General features: G+C 44.6%; 1 protein-coding gene across 10 annotated transcripts in view; it reads left to right on the top strand.

The window, feature by feature from the left end:
• The window catches only part of nav2a (neuron navigator 2a), a 249,424-nt gene that overhangs the window by 125,863 nt on the left and 109,784 nt on the right, over window positions 1-13,777 (top strand). For 9 of the 10 annotated variants that reach the window (XM_061737788.1, XM_061737743.1, XM_061737779.1 and 6 more), the window contains exon 1: window positions 3,802-4,701. The exons of the other annotated variant lie outside the window; for it this stretch is intronic. In XM_061737788.1, coding sequence (XP_061593772.1) covers window positions 4,483-4,701 — 219 coding nt within the window. In that variant the 5' untranslated portion in view covers window positions 3,802-4,482. Of the gene's footprint in view, window positions 1-3,801; window positions 4,702-13,777 lie in introns of those variants that run through there. 10 annotated transcript variants of the gene reach the window in all.

Below are 13,777 nucleotides of genomic sequence, written 5' to 3'. Positions count from 1 at the left end.
GCAGAGCCTACGGCGTAGGGTAAGCAGTGACGCGCACCGTACGTAGGCTACGCCGTCGATTTAACGCAGAACCATATTATTCAGGCTTCACACGTGTCATTTGTTGACGTTTTTTTCCAGGATTCTGATTGGCTAGCATGAATTTACGCTTCTCATTACACTGCCCCCTGTAGGTTTGGCTGCTCATAGCACCTTAACAGCGTATTTATGCGGGTTCATGTAAACTAGGGATGCAAATTATCGATTATTTCATTAATTGAAAGTTGATAACCTTATCGATCGATCATCGATTAGTTGATAAGCGGCGTTTTTCCCCCATCTGAGATACAAACATAATTTTTTTTGCTTATATAAAATACAAAGGAAATTTTAATGTATTCCTTAATCAAATATTTATTTGATACAAGTAACAAAAAGACATTTTTGTACCACAAGGAATATAATATAAAGTGCACTTCAAGGCTATTAGTAGTAGCAGCAGCCATAATAGTGTCATTTGTGTCAAGCAAATTTTAAGTTCTAGTTACGTTTTAAGTTAGAGTTTTGGCAGTGTTCAAAATAAAATTATGAGACCTGCTGTATTGGAGCACATTTTCTTTTAGTTAAAACTGTAGCGGGAACAGAGGTTTAGAGAAACCTATGTATGTACCGGGTGAAGGCTGATTTATGGTTCCGCGTTACAACAACGCAGAGCCGCCGCCGTAGGCTACGGCGGCGGCTCTGCGTCGATTTAAGGCGGAACCTTCAGGCTTTAGGGGAGCATATCGGAGAACAACCAGAAGAATATAGAGTGGATTAAAAATAAAAGTTAAGCACAGAGCTACATGTGTCTCCCATCTGGGCCATTGCAGACTCATTGCCTGAGCATGATATTACTAAAACCAAACATATCCGTCTCTTTCTTCTAACTTTATGTGCGCGGCGCAGCACGTTGTGTCGCATTAAATGTCGTCCGGGCGTAATACCAGCTGGTGAAATTAAACGAAAAAAAAAAAAAAAAAATAGATTAATTGTAATCGTTAATTTTAATCGGGTAATTTCATAACGGCAATTAATCAAAAATCGATTAATTTTTAACATCCCTAATGTAAACGAGAGTATTTTTCAAAACGTAGAGGGGGAAATATCCGTTTTTGTAAATATCCGGCTATGTGTAAACGTGGCCTAAACGTTAGAGCGTGCTGCTGCAACCTGGGGGTGCACTCATGTCTCTGGTGTGGGTTAGTCATGCTTTTGCTGTTTGGTTTGGTGCTGTTGTGGACGACGACCTGCAAACCATGAAGACAGCTACTTCCTGTGCTTTTGACCAGTGTTTCTCGGTCCTTCGTCATAGTTAAAACCGTTACCGTCCAACCCCCTCCCAGCCAGCACCCGTCTAAAGTTCGTATGGGAGTGTACAGATGTTGATTAAACCACACATCGCTGTGTAAACTCCCCAAGTACACTGATGACAGATGAAAGGAGAGGAAAATTGATGTTTGTGTGTCTAGTATTTCCTCTCCTTTCACAAGGCCTGCTGGGAACCAGGCTGATTGACGCTGCACCACTAATTGGCCGACCTCATACTTAACGACGACGAGCTGGCTGAGAATACAGAAGCGCTGGTCTGTCAATACATGTCCTGCTGAATTGTGACTGCCCATCTAATTATTCCAAAGATATTTTAATCCAGATCAGTAATGTCATGTCATGATTTGTGGCCCTTGGGGAAAGGGAAAGAGTAACTCGAGCCATTATAGCTGATCACCTGGGAACCGTAAATGATATGGTAATTAGAATCCGACATCTCAAACTTGAATAATATTCAAGTCATTGGCTTGCTGGTGAGTAAATTAAAAGTCTGGGATCACCTGAGTCAGTACACTGATCTTCTGAGGAGGTCTGATGGCTGTTGAGAGGCTTCAGTCTGAACTAAATGCAACTAAATATCTTAGGTCAGGAGGTACCTACTGCACATTGCACTTGAAATGTTTGTCTCCCATCTGCCTGATGGAGTCGCGTAGTTTGTGTTGCTGCTTCTGATACAATGAGGATGGGAAGCCGGAGTCAAAGTTTTTACCAGAAATACCAGCAAACAATCGCACTGTATTAGTTCAAGGTTATTTATTAGGATGTTTGTGGAATAAATGGTTATGTTACGCCTCGACTCGTTGGGGAAAGACTGGTAAATCCAAGTTATTTATTTAAATCATCCAAAAGGGTCACAGATGCACCCAAAAGTAATTAAAACAAGAGTTTCTGAGCACAACACCAACAAACAAAAACAAAGCCTCTTCAACTAGAGCTAAACAAATTGGCAGAAAGTGTTGTGCAGAGATACGAGAGTAAACTTCAACCAGAACCCGAAGCGAGCTCTGCACCGACGGCACAAGAGAGAACTTGTGTCACCATTTACAACACCAGCGCTGCACGAAGAGGCTTAACGAGCTGAGAGAACCAGAAACCTTACAATGAATGTTTCACCTGAGGGGGTTTCTGGATGCACTGGAGGAGGACACGATCCTCATGCTCGCTTGCAGTTTGGTAAATACAAGATCGTCTCCAGGTTTAATTGTTTTGGAGATGTGGGGCTGATCCGGGTGGAGGATCAGGGACTGCGTTTACATGCAGTCAATAACCCTTTTAAAACCGAATATTAGCAATAACCCGGTTTTGCACGGCCATGTAAACACCAATAACCCCTTTGAATAACCCGAATTTGCTCATATTCAGGTTTTTAAAAACCCGAATATGACCCCTGGGTTACTCCTTTTCTAACCCGAATATTCAGTCATGTAAACGCCAAACGGAATATCCCCATCAAACAGAACATGAATTTGTTTTCTGCGCATGTTCTGTTCGCAAAGAATCCTGGTCTTTTGAGTCCAGGACGTTCTTATAAACACGGGGAAACGCAAGACCACGCCACACTTTTGGAGTGAGGAGGAGACTAATCACTTCATAAATGTAATGAAGGATATGAACATTTTGGCATTTGTAGACGATAGAAAGTACCGGGATAGCCAGATTTAAAAGAAGGTGAGCGAAAAAGTTGCCGCAAAGCAGCATTTGTTTTGAATTTGGATACAGGAAGAAGAAGCAGAAATGACGGGAATTGCGTCATGACGTTCTCTGTGCGTCGCTGGTTTGATCCAGATATCCCAAATGATTAATTACCATGTAAACGGAATATTCCGAATGTTTCAGTAACCGGAATATTAGCAATAACCCGAATTTTGACTGCATGTAAAGATAGTCAGTGTAGCCGGAGCTGGACGCCTGCAGGTACTCCAACATCACAGTGGAGTTTGTTGCTCTCTTTAATCACTAATATTTCAGTAAAGCTGTTACAACCATGTACTAATTGTCCTAATCAGTTTCAGCGAATGGAGGAAGAACATGTGAGCGTAGAAGACCTCTTTCCCTGGGGAGATCTGGATGATGGGGGGGGGGTTTAAAAGATGGGATGGAGACACCTACGCAGGCACAAATACCACATGGTTTAATGTGACCTTGGTTGATGCTGAAAGAGTGGTTTAATCCCAAGACATTTTAAACTTGCCACTCATTGGTTCTCACTGATGTTTTCAGACCTTCTTATATAATCATTAGGATCCCTAATTCCTAATTAGGATCCCTTTTTAAAAAAAAAAAAAAAAAAAAAAGGTAAAATAAATAGAGCCAACGAGAGGATAAGAGTAATGCAGGCTGGACGAGCCCACTGGTGTGTGTGTGTGTGTGTGTGTGCGTTGAGCTCCACATATGTCGTTGTGATCTAAGCCACACCTGCTCCACAGAGAGGGAGAGCCGGCGGAGGAGTGGAGCGCGGCGTGTTTCAGGCTGTGCAGTCACAGGCTGAGCGGTCGCGGAAGCCGACGGTCGCTGCATCGCTGCAGCCTTCCCCCCTCCCTCTCCATCTCTCTCCTCTCTCCCTCATAGAGCTCGGTCAGGCGTCCTGTCACGCTGAAGCCGGGGTGTAATTAGCGGCTCCGTGCCAGAGGAGCCGCTCAGATTCTTACGGGATCCTTCAGCTAATCGTCGACTCTCGCCGGGAACTGGGACTAAATGGGAAGGAGGGCTTGATTTCCCACCAGGCAGCCGGGGATTCCTTTAGATGTCATTCCTGCCTCTCGGACTTGGTGGATCGTTTAGATCTGGACACTTTTTAAAATCATTCAGGCTTGGACATTGTGTTTTCTTCATCTGCTGAAGCATCACAGCAGCAGCAAACAGGTGGGAATTGTGGGTTTTAAACCTGCACTGCATGTTGGGAGCTTAGCTTTACCTCCCTGCTGAGGTGCAGCAGGAGGAGCGAAGACCTTGATGCTTAGAAATTACATTATTGCAGTTCAGCAGATGATCAGGTAGAGCCTTCGCATGCGGTTCCTTAGTCTGACAACGCCTGCGTATTACCAGAAGTAGCCGGGAGTGTTGCTGGTGGCGGGCAGGACCCCCAGCGCAGGGCGGCGGGGGGCGCGCGGTCATCAGGCAGCTGGGGAGAAGATGCCAGCCATCCTGGTCCCCTCCAAGATGAAGTCAGGACTCCCCAAGCCCAGACCCGTGCACAGCGCCCTGCCCATACCCCAGGCCCCCAGCAGGCCGTCGGCCCTCCCGCTGCCCGGGGGACCCCTCAAGACCCACATCCCCCCGCCGGGGCAACAGCTGGACTCACGGCCCCCGAGATGCAAGGCTCCGGACTCGGAGGCTGGAGGAAACACTCAGGTAAACACAAGAGTCACCACCTGCCCTGTTGTATCTCACTGTACTGCAGATCCCCTCATTTGTTTTTAGTATCACCCCAGCATTGTTTGGATTATTTAGATTCAAACAAGCTCCCAAAAGTGTTTTCTTATATATAATTTATGCAAATGGATTAGAAGATGTTGTTTGGCGTATGTTTAGTTAATCAGATACAACATATCTGGACCAGAATGACATGAAACATCACACAAACATGGACAGAAATGTGAGGCCGTCATCAGTGGTTCTCGGCTGCAGATCTGTGTGATCTCCGTACTCTGTTGGCTCCGTTCGGGCCGACGGCAACACAGAGCCAAATTGGGCAAGTTCCTGGAAGGAGCCGAGGCGGGCTGTCTCTGCTGCCGAGGGTGGCAGCGTGACAGGCCATCGGGACGGCTGTTTTGCTGTGTTTGTGAAATCTTGGCTGCGCTTAGCAACCCCACGCAAAGGGCTGCGGCGGCACGAGCGCTCTCACGCCATGTAAGGCAGTGAGAGGAAGCAGCTCGCTCTCTGCTTGCCTGGATTAGTGAGCCAGCAAGTGCGCGCTTGCCAACCTGTCCAGCGAGCGTGACTCCCAGCGCCGCTGAGGCGTCCAGCGCGGCGGCGTTGAGAGACAGAGACGGCTCCAGCGTGACAAGGCGCGAGTTTGCTGCTGGTGTCCTTTTATTTTGCCACTAATCATGTTTTCTCACTGACCTACTTTCCCTGACTTTCTCTCTCTCTCTCTCTCTCTCCTCTGTCCTCCTCTCTCTCCTTCTCTTCATCCCCGTGGTGCTGATGAAGCAGCCGTGTTCACCCTGGGCTCAGTTAACCCCTGACCTTCCCGCCTGATGGCGCTGACCTCAATGTTGCAGTCATGTGTCCGCGGAGGTGCCGTGGCGTGCAGCCCGCTTTGATTGAATACGAACCCCCTGGGCTCTGAGGGCAGAGTGAGATGAGTCATGGCTCTCTGGAGACGTGAAACACACGAGACACATGATGAGAACCTTCTCACGAAGGGCTATTTACTTAAACCATCGTAGCTGCTGACTACCGGTGTCTGTATTTGCAACCTCATGACTTCGGCAGCATGATTTGAGTTTCATTTTGCAGATCCTCACTGCATGCATCCAATGCTGTTTGTACTTGAACTCATCGCAGTGTTGATCATTTTATATCTTTTTTAGGAAACACTAGTTATGTTAACCAGTGTGAGCAAATGAGAACGGTCTCAGAAAAGTGTAAAATGCCAGCTCATATGTGAGTAAGGCCTCAGAAGTTGCCCCCTAATGCGTCTGCAGTTCCCTCCCAACATCAGCTGTTAAGTGCAGTGCGAGCAAAGTGAATGCTGAAGTGAATGGAGCAAAAATCTGAGCCGATCGGCGCAGCTATAAAATATTCCTTCCTCGTCTCGCGTTCACCTCAGGCTGTTGATGCCGAAGGCTGAGCTTTCGCCGCCTCCCGTTTGGAGCACACAACCGACTGATATGCATCTATGGCCAGGCAGATAAATGCAACAGTGAGTAAAAAAGGTGTTAAAAATTCCATGGTAGAGCTATTTTTAAAATCATGTCACGATATATACCGTGCTCAGATGTTTAATGGCTGGAAAAGACTAAAATGTTTTTCAGCAGCACCTGTTCTGCACTAAAAACAGTTAGGAAGTAACAAATGGGTTGAGGGTTGTGTTTGCCAACCAAGAACACATTTTAAGTTTTTTTTTCTTATTTATTTAACCCTCATTCGGCCAACTTGGTCTCTGAAGATCAACAATCAGATGTGGGGAAAAACCCGTAAGGTTTACAACAGTTGCAGTAAAACTTGTTGGAAACCCCTGGCCAAGTAGAGGCAACATAAGGTGTGTTTGAGGGTTAGGCTGGTGAGCCCAGACGCCTAAGTAAAGTGAACATAACACCATTAAGCACTGACAGGGGATTAGTGAAGTTGTGCTGGAGAGTGGCGGCGGCTCACGCACCTACCAGACGATCCAGCTGGACACCCCAGTTGGCCCCTGAACACACAAACATGTCGCGTGCACCTGCAACAAAGAGCAAATCCATAATGCAGCGAGAGCTGCAGGACACGGACGCAGACGGCTCAAGCACATTTACAGAGAATGACGGTGCTCTAGGTGTGTGTGTTTGTACAGGAGGAAAGCAAAGTCTCACACAATCTCCCAAATATGACGTGAAGGTGACGGCTTGGAAACGTGTGAAACGTATTCATAGATATTTGTACGTTGGGTATTTGCGTGTGCTGGTTGTCTTTGTTTCTCAAGGGGCAGAACAAGCTTTCCCCCTGACTGTTAACCTTTTCCAGTGCTGCCGTCACTGAGAGCCTGCTCAGGCGCGCTGCTGCCCTCTAGTGGTCAAAGCACTACGTGCACCCGTTTCCATTCATGAAGGTGTGTGTGTGCGTGTGTGTGTGTGTGTGCGTGCGCGCGTGTACCTACAGGTCATTCAAAGCTACTTTTATTGCCTCTTTATTTATTAATACTTGTTTTATCCCCAACCACATTATTTTCTCTTAATTCCTTATCATTGTATTCACCTTTCCCTCTTTTTAATCTCACAGCCATAATTGCAACTCATTGATATTTGCTTAAAATCCATTAAATCCATACATATTTTGCACCTTTTGTAATTCACATATCAGACTTTTAAAAACACAAACATATTCTGAGCAGTGTTCTCTCTCCTGGAGGAGTACACTGCCACAGAGATGCCGGTCAGTCGGCCAGTCTGATAAGGAGCTACTATCTTAATGAGCATCTTTTAAGATAAAGGCTTAACGCAGGCTCGCTATGAGTCCGGGATTCATTAAAGTTGATGGAAATCTGAGCACAGTCTGAGAGGTGAATCCCTGTCACGTGAAGAAAATCAGTGAGACCACTGAAGGATCAGCAGCTTCCCAAGCTAATATTTACACAGATTATTCTCTGGTAAATAAAGCATAAAGTCCCATTTAAGAAACCTCCCCGTTTAATAATAAAGAGATCAGCCTCGACATAAAATCAGCACTTTAATTCATGCGTTACTCATTCAAAGCTCCATTAATTTCAAAATTCCCAAGATTATGATGTTGCTAATTTGAATTAATTAAATTGATCCTAATTTCATTTCTGGAGTTGATTTGATTGTGAACACTCCCAAGCGAAACGTCTGATTCTTCCGATTATCATGGAATTAAAACTAATGAATGCTTTCATGAGGAAATGCAGATCAATGAGAATTTAAGAGCAGAAATTACATTCAGACTGAAATATGTTTAATAAAAAGCCCAGACAGAAATGATGAGTTCCATCATCTCCCTCCCCTCTACTACACATAAATGGGACTTATTCTATTCAAATTTGTTTCCTGACACGAATAGGTGATTAATTGATCAACAGAGGATATGTTTTTTTTAATCACATTAATAAATTATGATGTGATTAAACTGTATACTGACACCAAAATGACTCAGGTTTTAACACCTGGTTTTCACAAATATAAGACAAAGTATTTAGAGCAATTCAATTTAAATTCTCAAAAATATAATCTGTTATATTTTGGTTTCACTTCTTCCAAAATAAATGTCATTGTTTGTTGTTAAATGAATAAAGGCAATAATTTACAATAAAAACGCAAGGTTTAAGCATTTAAATGGCTTTTAGCTCACAAATTTTCTTTGCTATGAAGAATTTAAAATAGTTTATGAAATAAAGATAACGTGTGCACTACCAGTCCAAGGTTTGGACACAAATACAAATGAATGAGAACGGGTGTCCAAATACCTTGTCTAGTGGTGTACGTGTTCAAGGTTCAGTTCAGAGGTTTTATTTTTTCTCTAATTCAAACTTTTATATTTTTATATTAAAAAAAGATCTTTTTTTTTTATTTATTTTTTTTATTTAAAAAAAATAATTCAAGCTCTCATTAAAACTGTTAAATATCACCATCTTCAGTGTGCAAATGTGCACTGCCTGTAAAAACCTCTCCAGAAGAGACTTTTGCCGTCTCCCGGGTCTCTCCCCTCCTCCCTCCCCTCCCTCCCTTCCTCCCAGCATCTCCTTAAAAAGCAATAATGACTTTTTATGGCTTTTACATCAGAGCCGGCCTCCTGGAGACCGGAGCAGGTGACGGTGAAAGGAAGAGCACCAGCATGCAGCGTTGGGTTGCTAATGTCTTCCTGCCTGTCCGGAGCCGGGCAGACCGGGAGGGGGTTCTGGGTGTCTATATTGCCTTTTTAAATCACCATGACAAAGGACCACACGGACATATGTCTCCTCGGGAGGCAGTGCCATTTAAAGCCAGATTTAATGGGTTTTTAGTGGATTATTATCAGGGAGATCATTGCTCAAAAGGACTAATCAGGTTTTAACAGACAGCAGAGTTCATACTAGAGCGCAGGAAAAGCGGTGCGTCTCACGAGGACATGCTGGTTATCTTCATGGACTTAGCTTATAAACGTTGGACTTTGGTGTTTTAAATGCCATTGTTATGTCAAGATTTTTTATAAAGCTGAAATCAAAGCAGCTCTCCTTAGCTCCTCACAGGTGACGCCTGAGTGTCACCTGTCAGCCCATCCTCCTGCTGCCCGTCTGAGCGGGCTTCTCTCGCTCAGTCAACATGAAGGTGGGTGTCTTTCAGATCCGTTGTGCTGAGCTGCAACAACCTGCGACGTGAACGGCTCTGAGCACAGACACTCTGCACTTAGATGGTGAGATAGCAGCGGGCCCGAAGGCGCTGGCTTGTGTTGCAGGAGCGGGCTTGTCCAGGAGATACTGAACACCAACACCCTGTGGAAAAGTTGTGCCATGAATGTATAAATACATCCGTCAGGATTCAATATTCTGCAGAAGTATTTTGTTATACTGCAAGTATAAAGTTCACGAGTGATAATACTACAAATCCCATTCGCGCTGGAATGGCCTGCAAGGGCTCTCTACCGCCGCATTTCCACCTGGGGATCCTGGACAGACTGAATACCACGTTTACAAATTGTTTGGCTGATTTTGGAGACCTTTTGGAGACCTTAAGTTAAGTTCGTACTTGTCAAAAATCCATTTACAGAGATCATGGAAAGAGCACTTATGAATGTCAGAGTGGAGGTTTTTTAGAAACAAAGAGGCCTGATCAATCATGTGATTATGTGTGAAATATTGCCACATTCAACTGTGTCATTAGAAGATGTTTTTTTTTATCTCTTTATAGCAACAATTAGCTTTTTAAAATGTGCAAAAATGTAATGAAATGGAATCTTTTCCAGCTATGGAATTTTAATTCATTAATTTTTTTCCTATTCCGTACCTTCTCCAGAAGCAAGGACTGTCAGGGACTTCCCTACCTTAGCTTCAGGCTCTGCGTCTCGGGGACGTATGTGATCATATGGCAACTGGTTCCAGTCCTAATGACCTCATCTCTTCCTAATGCGTCTCGATCAGATTCCACTTCCTGTGCGGTCGACCCCTCTCCTTCCTGTGTGAGGTCATAGCTGAGGACATAACCATATTAATTAATGGTGGGCATCTGCTTCTCCTGAGTCAACACGCTTCCATTGATCTGCCTCCAAGGTGCCCTTTTCACTCTGGTGTCTCTCCTCAGGACCCCGTGTGTTAGTTGTCTTGTGGAGCCTGTTGGTGCACATAAATGGGTCATTGTGATTGGTGCCCCCCTGAGAAATCAGACCAACAGAGGGAGTTGGACTAACACAATCAGCATCATCTCTGTCTAGAAGCAGGAGCCAGCGTGGATTTGGGGGGGGGGGGGCAGCAGACCACAGACCACAGAGCAGGAGGCAAAGGTCATCAGGGTTGATGTCACCCTCCCTGGAGGTTCCAGCCCAAGGTTACCAGGCTGAGACTGGCTGGATGAATTTATGACCTCAGTGGAGCCAGCAGGGAGCCAATGATGTATGTTGCTCTAGAAAAGATGTTTATCAGGTGCACCTAACAGAAAGTCATTTCTTTGTACAAAGATAGTAATGCAGGAGCTTTCATACATGAAAACAGGAACGTGAAAACTCACCAATATGTGTGCAACTAATGAATAACGAGGTGTAACTGTGATCATTTAAAGGAGCACGAGGCAGATTTGAGGCAGGATTTATGAAAAAAATTCGGAAACGTTTTAAGTTTTCTAGTAATAATGTCAGATGAAGCGTTCCAAACCAAAAAGAATGAGCCCTCTAGTGTATCTCTCCGTTGCCTTGAACAGGCTGTGTGCTGCAAAATGTGCTGCAATTGTGGGGCCGAATTTCCCGCGCTGTCCGGCGGATGTGACGTCAATGCACGTTCTCCCCGTTCTCCCGTGCCGGCTTCATTGTTGGCTGCAGTACCCCCGACAGCCGTCGTGGTGAAGGGTGGCTCTAATGAGTCTAATTTCTTAAAAGGAGCCTCATGCTCCTTTAACTATTCACTTTTAATAAAGTACGATTTTGCCACGGTTCTGATTTTATCACATAATTAGGGATGCACGATATTTATCATACCGATGAAATATTGGTCGATTTGGGGGAATTTGGGTTTGGGATTTGGGATTTGGGAATTCATGAACTTGGGGGGGAATTGTTTCCAGGCATAGTAGCCAAAACGGGCCATGATACGCTGGTTACCATGCTGGTTAGGTCAGCTGTTGCGCCTTACCAGCAGGACGCCAGCCTGGCCCCGTCCCTGCCAGACCAATAATGGACATGTCCCCATCAGTGTGGTCAGACGATAACAACAAGCATTGCTGTTTGCAAAACCTGCTCAGCGAGGATTCTGAGAGGAGAAGAGACCTCCAGTTTCAACAGGAGGACTCTTACAGCTCACGTGAAAAGAGCGAGTGCATGTTGTGCTCGGGGATAATGCCCGAAACATGACACAGGCTACGGAGGAATGTGGGCCTGCAAGCTCGGGCTGTACGGCACACTCTTTACAGCTCGCTGTGAACGAGGCTGTGCTGAGCCAAAGAAGCATCGCAGACTGTTTCGATCAGCAGAAAGATAGTAGGGCACTTCAAACACCCTCAAAGCTTACAGAAACAACTAGGCATGAAAGAGGCAAGGCTTCAACAAGATGTGCCAAGTTAGATGGAACAGCATGTTCTACATGGTAAGTTTGCTGGAGCCCTCGCAGCATAGTAACCTGCTTCCATTGATCGGTTACCTGCTTTTCTGAGCCCATACTAGTGGACTTAAATGGAAGACATGGTCACTATTCTTGACCCACGTGAACAGCCGACAAAAGACATGAGCTCAGCTGCAGCCACAGCAGCTGATGTGATCCCTGCCATTGAAGCCTTAAAGCGTCTGTTAAAGAAGACTGTTGCATCAGATCATGGAGTTAAGTCTTCAAGTACCTTATTGCAAGCCAGAGATCAGCATTTCAGTCACATCTACGCAGAGTCCTTGTGTTTTCTCAGACCCTAGATATAAGGATGGCTATTTTGCCCGAGCAACAAAAAGGGAAGCAACAGAAGTGTTGCAGGTCAAGATGAGATGTGCAACATAGGGAGAAGAGCCAAAGGAGAAGAAAACCAAGGCAGATGACAATGTTTCCCTGCTGATGTATGAAGGAATCCTTCAAGAGAACAACTCAAAAGAGCTGACCCGAAGCACAAGGCATCAGCAGGGAATTCACTTTTTGTTTAAATAAAGCTTTCTCTATCTATTTAGACCCAATCTTACCTCTAACAGGCCGTGATTCCTCAATCCGAGAGCCCCATGGTGTACTGGAGAAGCAACAAAAATCATTTCCCAGACCTTGCCTCACTTGCACGGAAATACCTGCCCTCACCTTGCACCAGTTTTTCTGCTATTGCAAATGTTATTGATGACAAAAGAAACTGACTTGGACATGAGAAGGCAGAGATGCTTCTTTTTAAGAAAAATCTCCCACTGACGCCCTCACCTAACAACTAGAAATGACAAGGACATTGGACAGAGTGACAAGTGAAAATATAGTTTGAGGGGAGAAATGAGTTAGAAATGTTATGTACTGTATTTATTTGAAACTATTATATTTCTGAGAAGTCCATACTATGCCCAATGCAGTCAAAGCATTTGTAAACATTTGATTCACTTTATTTTTGAGGATGCACTATATTTTATTTATTTGATTACATTTTTGCTAGTTGAGATTGACATATGTCAATGCATATAGTTTTACATTTGAAAAACATTTGAGTTAACCCCACAAATACTTACCTCATCCTCATGCCCTTATTACTTATGCCTAAATACCTGAATCTTGTCAATTGCAGATAAACCAGTTAGAGTCCTATTAAACGATTTTCAGGAGGATACACTTTTTTAATTGTGTAATGATTTAATGTGTCAGTGCGTTTGATGCTGGCTTCAGCAAAAATATGAATTTGTAGGACTCGGCCAAAAGAAGCAGGAAATTAACAGTCATCTGTATTTGAAATTCTTCATATTGTACATCAGTAAATATAATGAGGGTCTGCAGTAGAGAACAGTGGGTAGAGAGTTGGTCCTCCAACGGTAATACTGAAGCTTTGATCCCATATCCTCTCATGTGTCAAAAGTGTCCATGAACCAATGCTACATTCAGAGTGCCATTTCGATACTTTGTGATGATGAATGACAAAGGCAATTTAAAGGAGCTTGAGGCCGGATTGTGGCAGGATTTATGAAAAAAATCTGTATACATTTTAAGTTTTCTAGTAATAATGTCAGATGAAGCGTTCCAAACCCAAAAGAATGAGCCCTCTAGTGTATCTCTCCTTTGCCTTGAACAGGCTGTGTGCTGCAAAATGTGCTGCAATTCGGTCCATAATTTCCCGCGCTGGGCTGCGGATGTGACGTCACATGACGCTGCATGTGCGTTCTCCCGGTTCTCCCGTGCCGGCTTCACTGTTGGCTGCAGTACCTCCGACGGCCGTCGTGGTGAAGGGTGGCGCTAGAGAGTCTCATTTCTTAAAAGGAGCCTCATGCTCCTTTAAGACATTTTTCAAGTCCTAGACAAGTTTAAGAAGGGGGGACAGAAGGATGTGGATGGGGACTAGAATCGGTTGTAAAGGCTGTCCGGTCCCTCTACATCTGGTATTACAGCTTGGTCCGCATCGTCAGCGTAAGTCGGACTCTTTCCCTTGGG

Source organism: Cololabis saira, chromosome 2 (genome assembly GCF_033807715.1).
Source record: "Cololabis saira isolate AMF1-May2022 chromosome 2, fColSai1.1, whole genome shotgun sequence".
Classification (NCBI taxonomy): domain Eukaryota; kingdom Metazoa; phylum Chordata; class Actinopteri; order Beloniformes; family Belonidae; genus Cololabis; species Cololabis saira.
The sequence above is the reverse complement of the archived record's forward strand: the minus strand, read 5'-3'. Positions and strand labels throughout refer to the sequence as shown.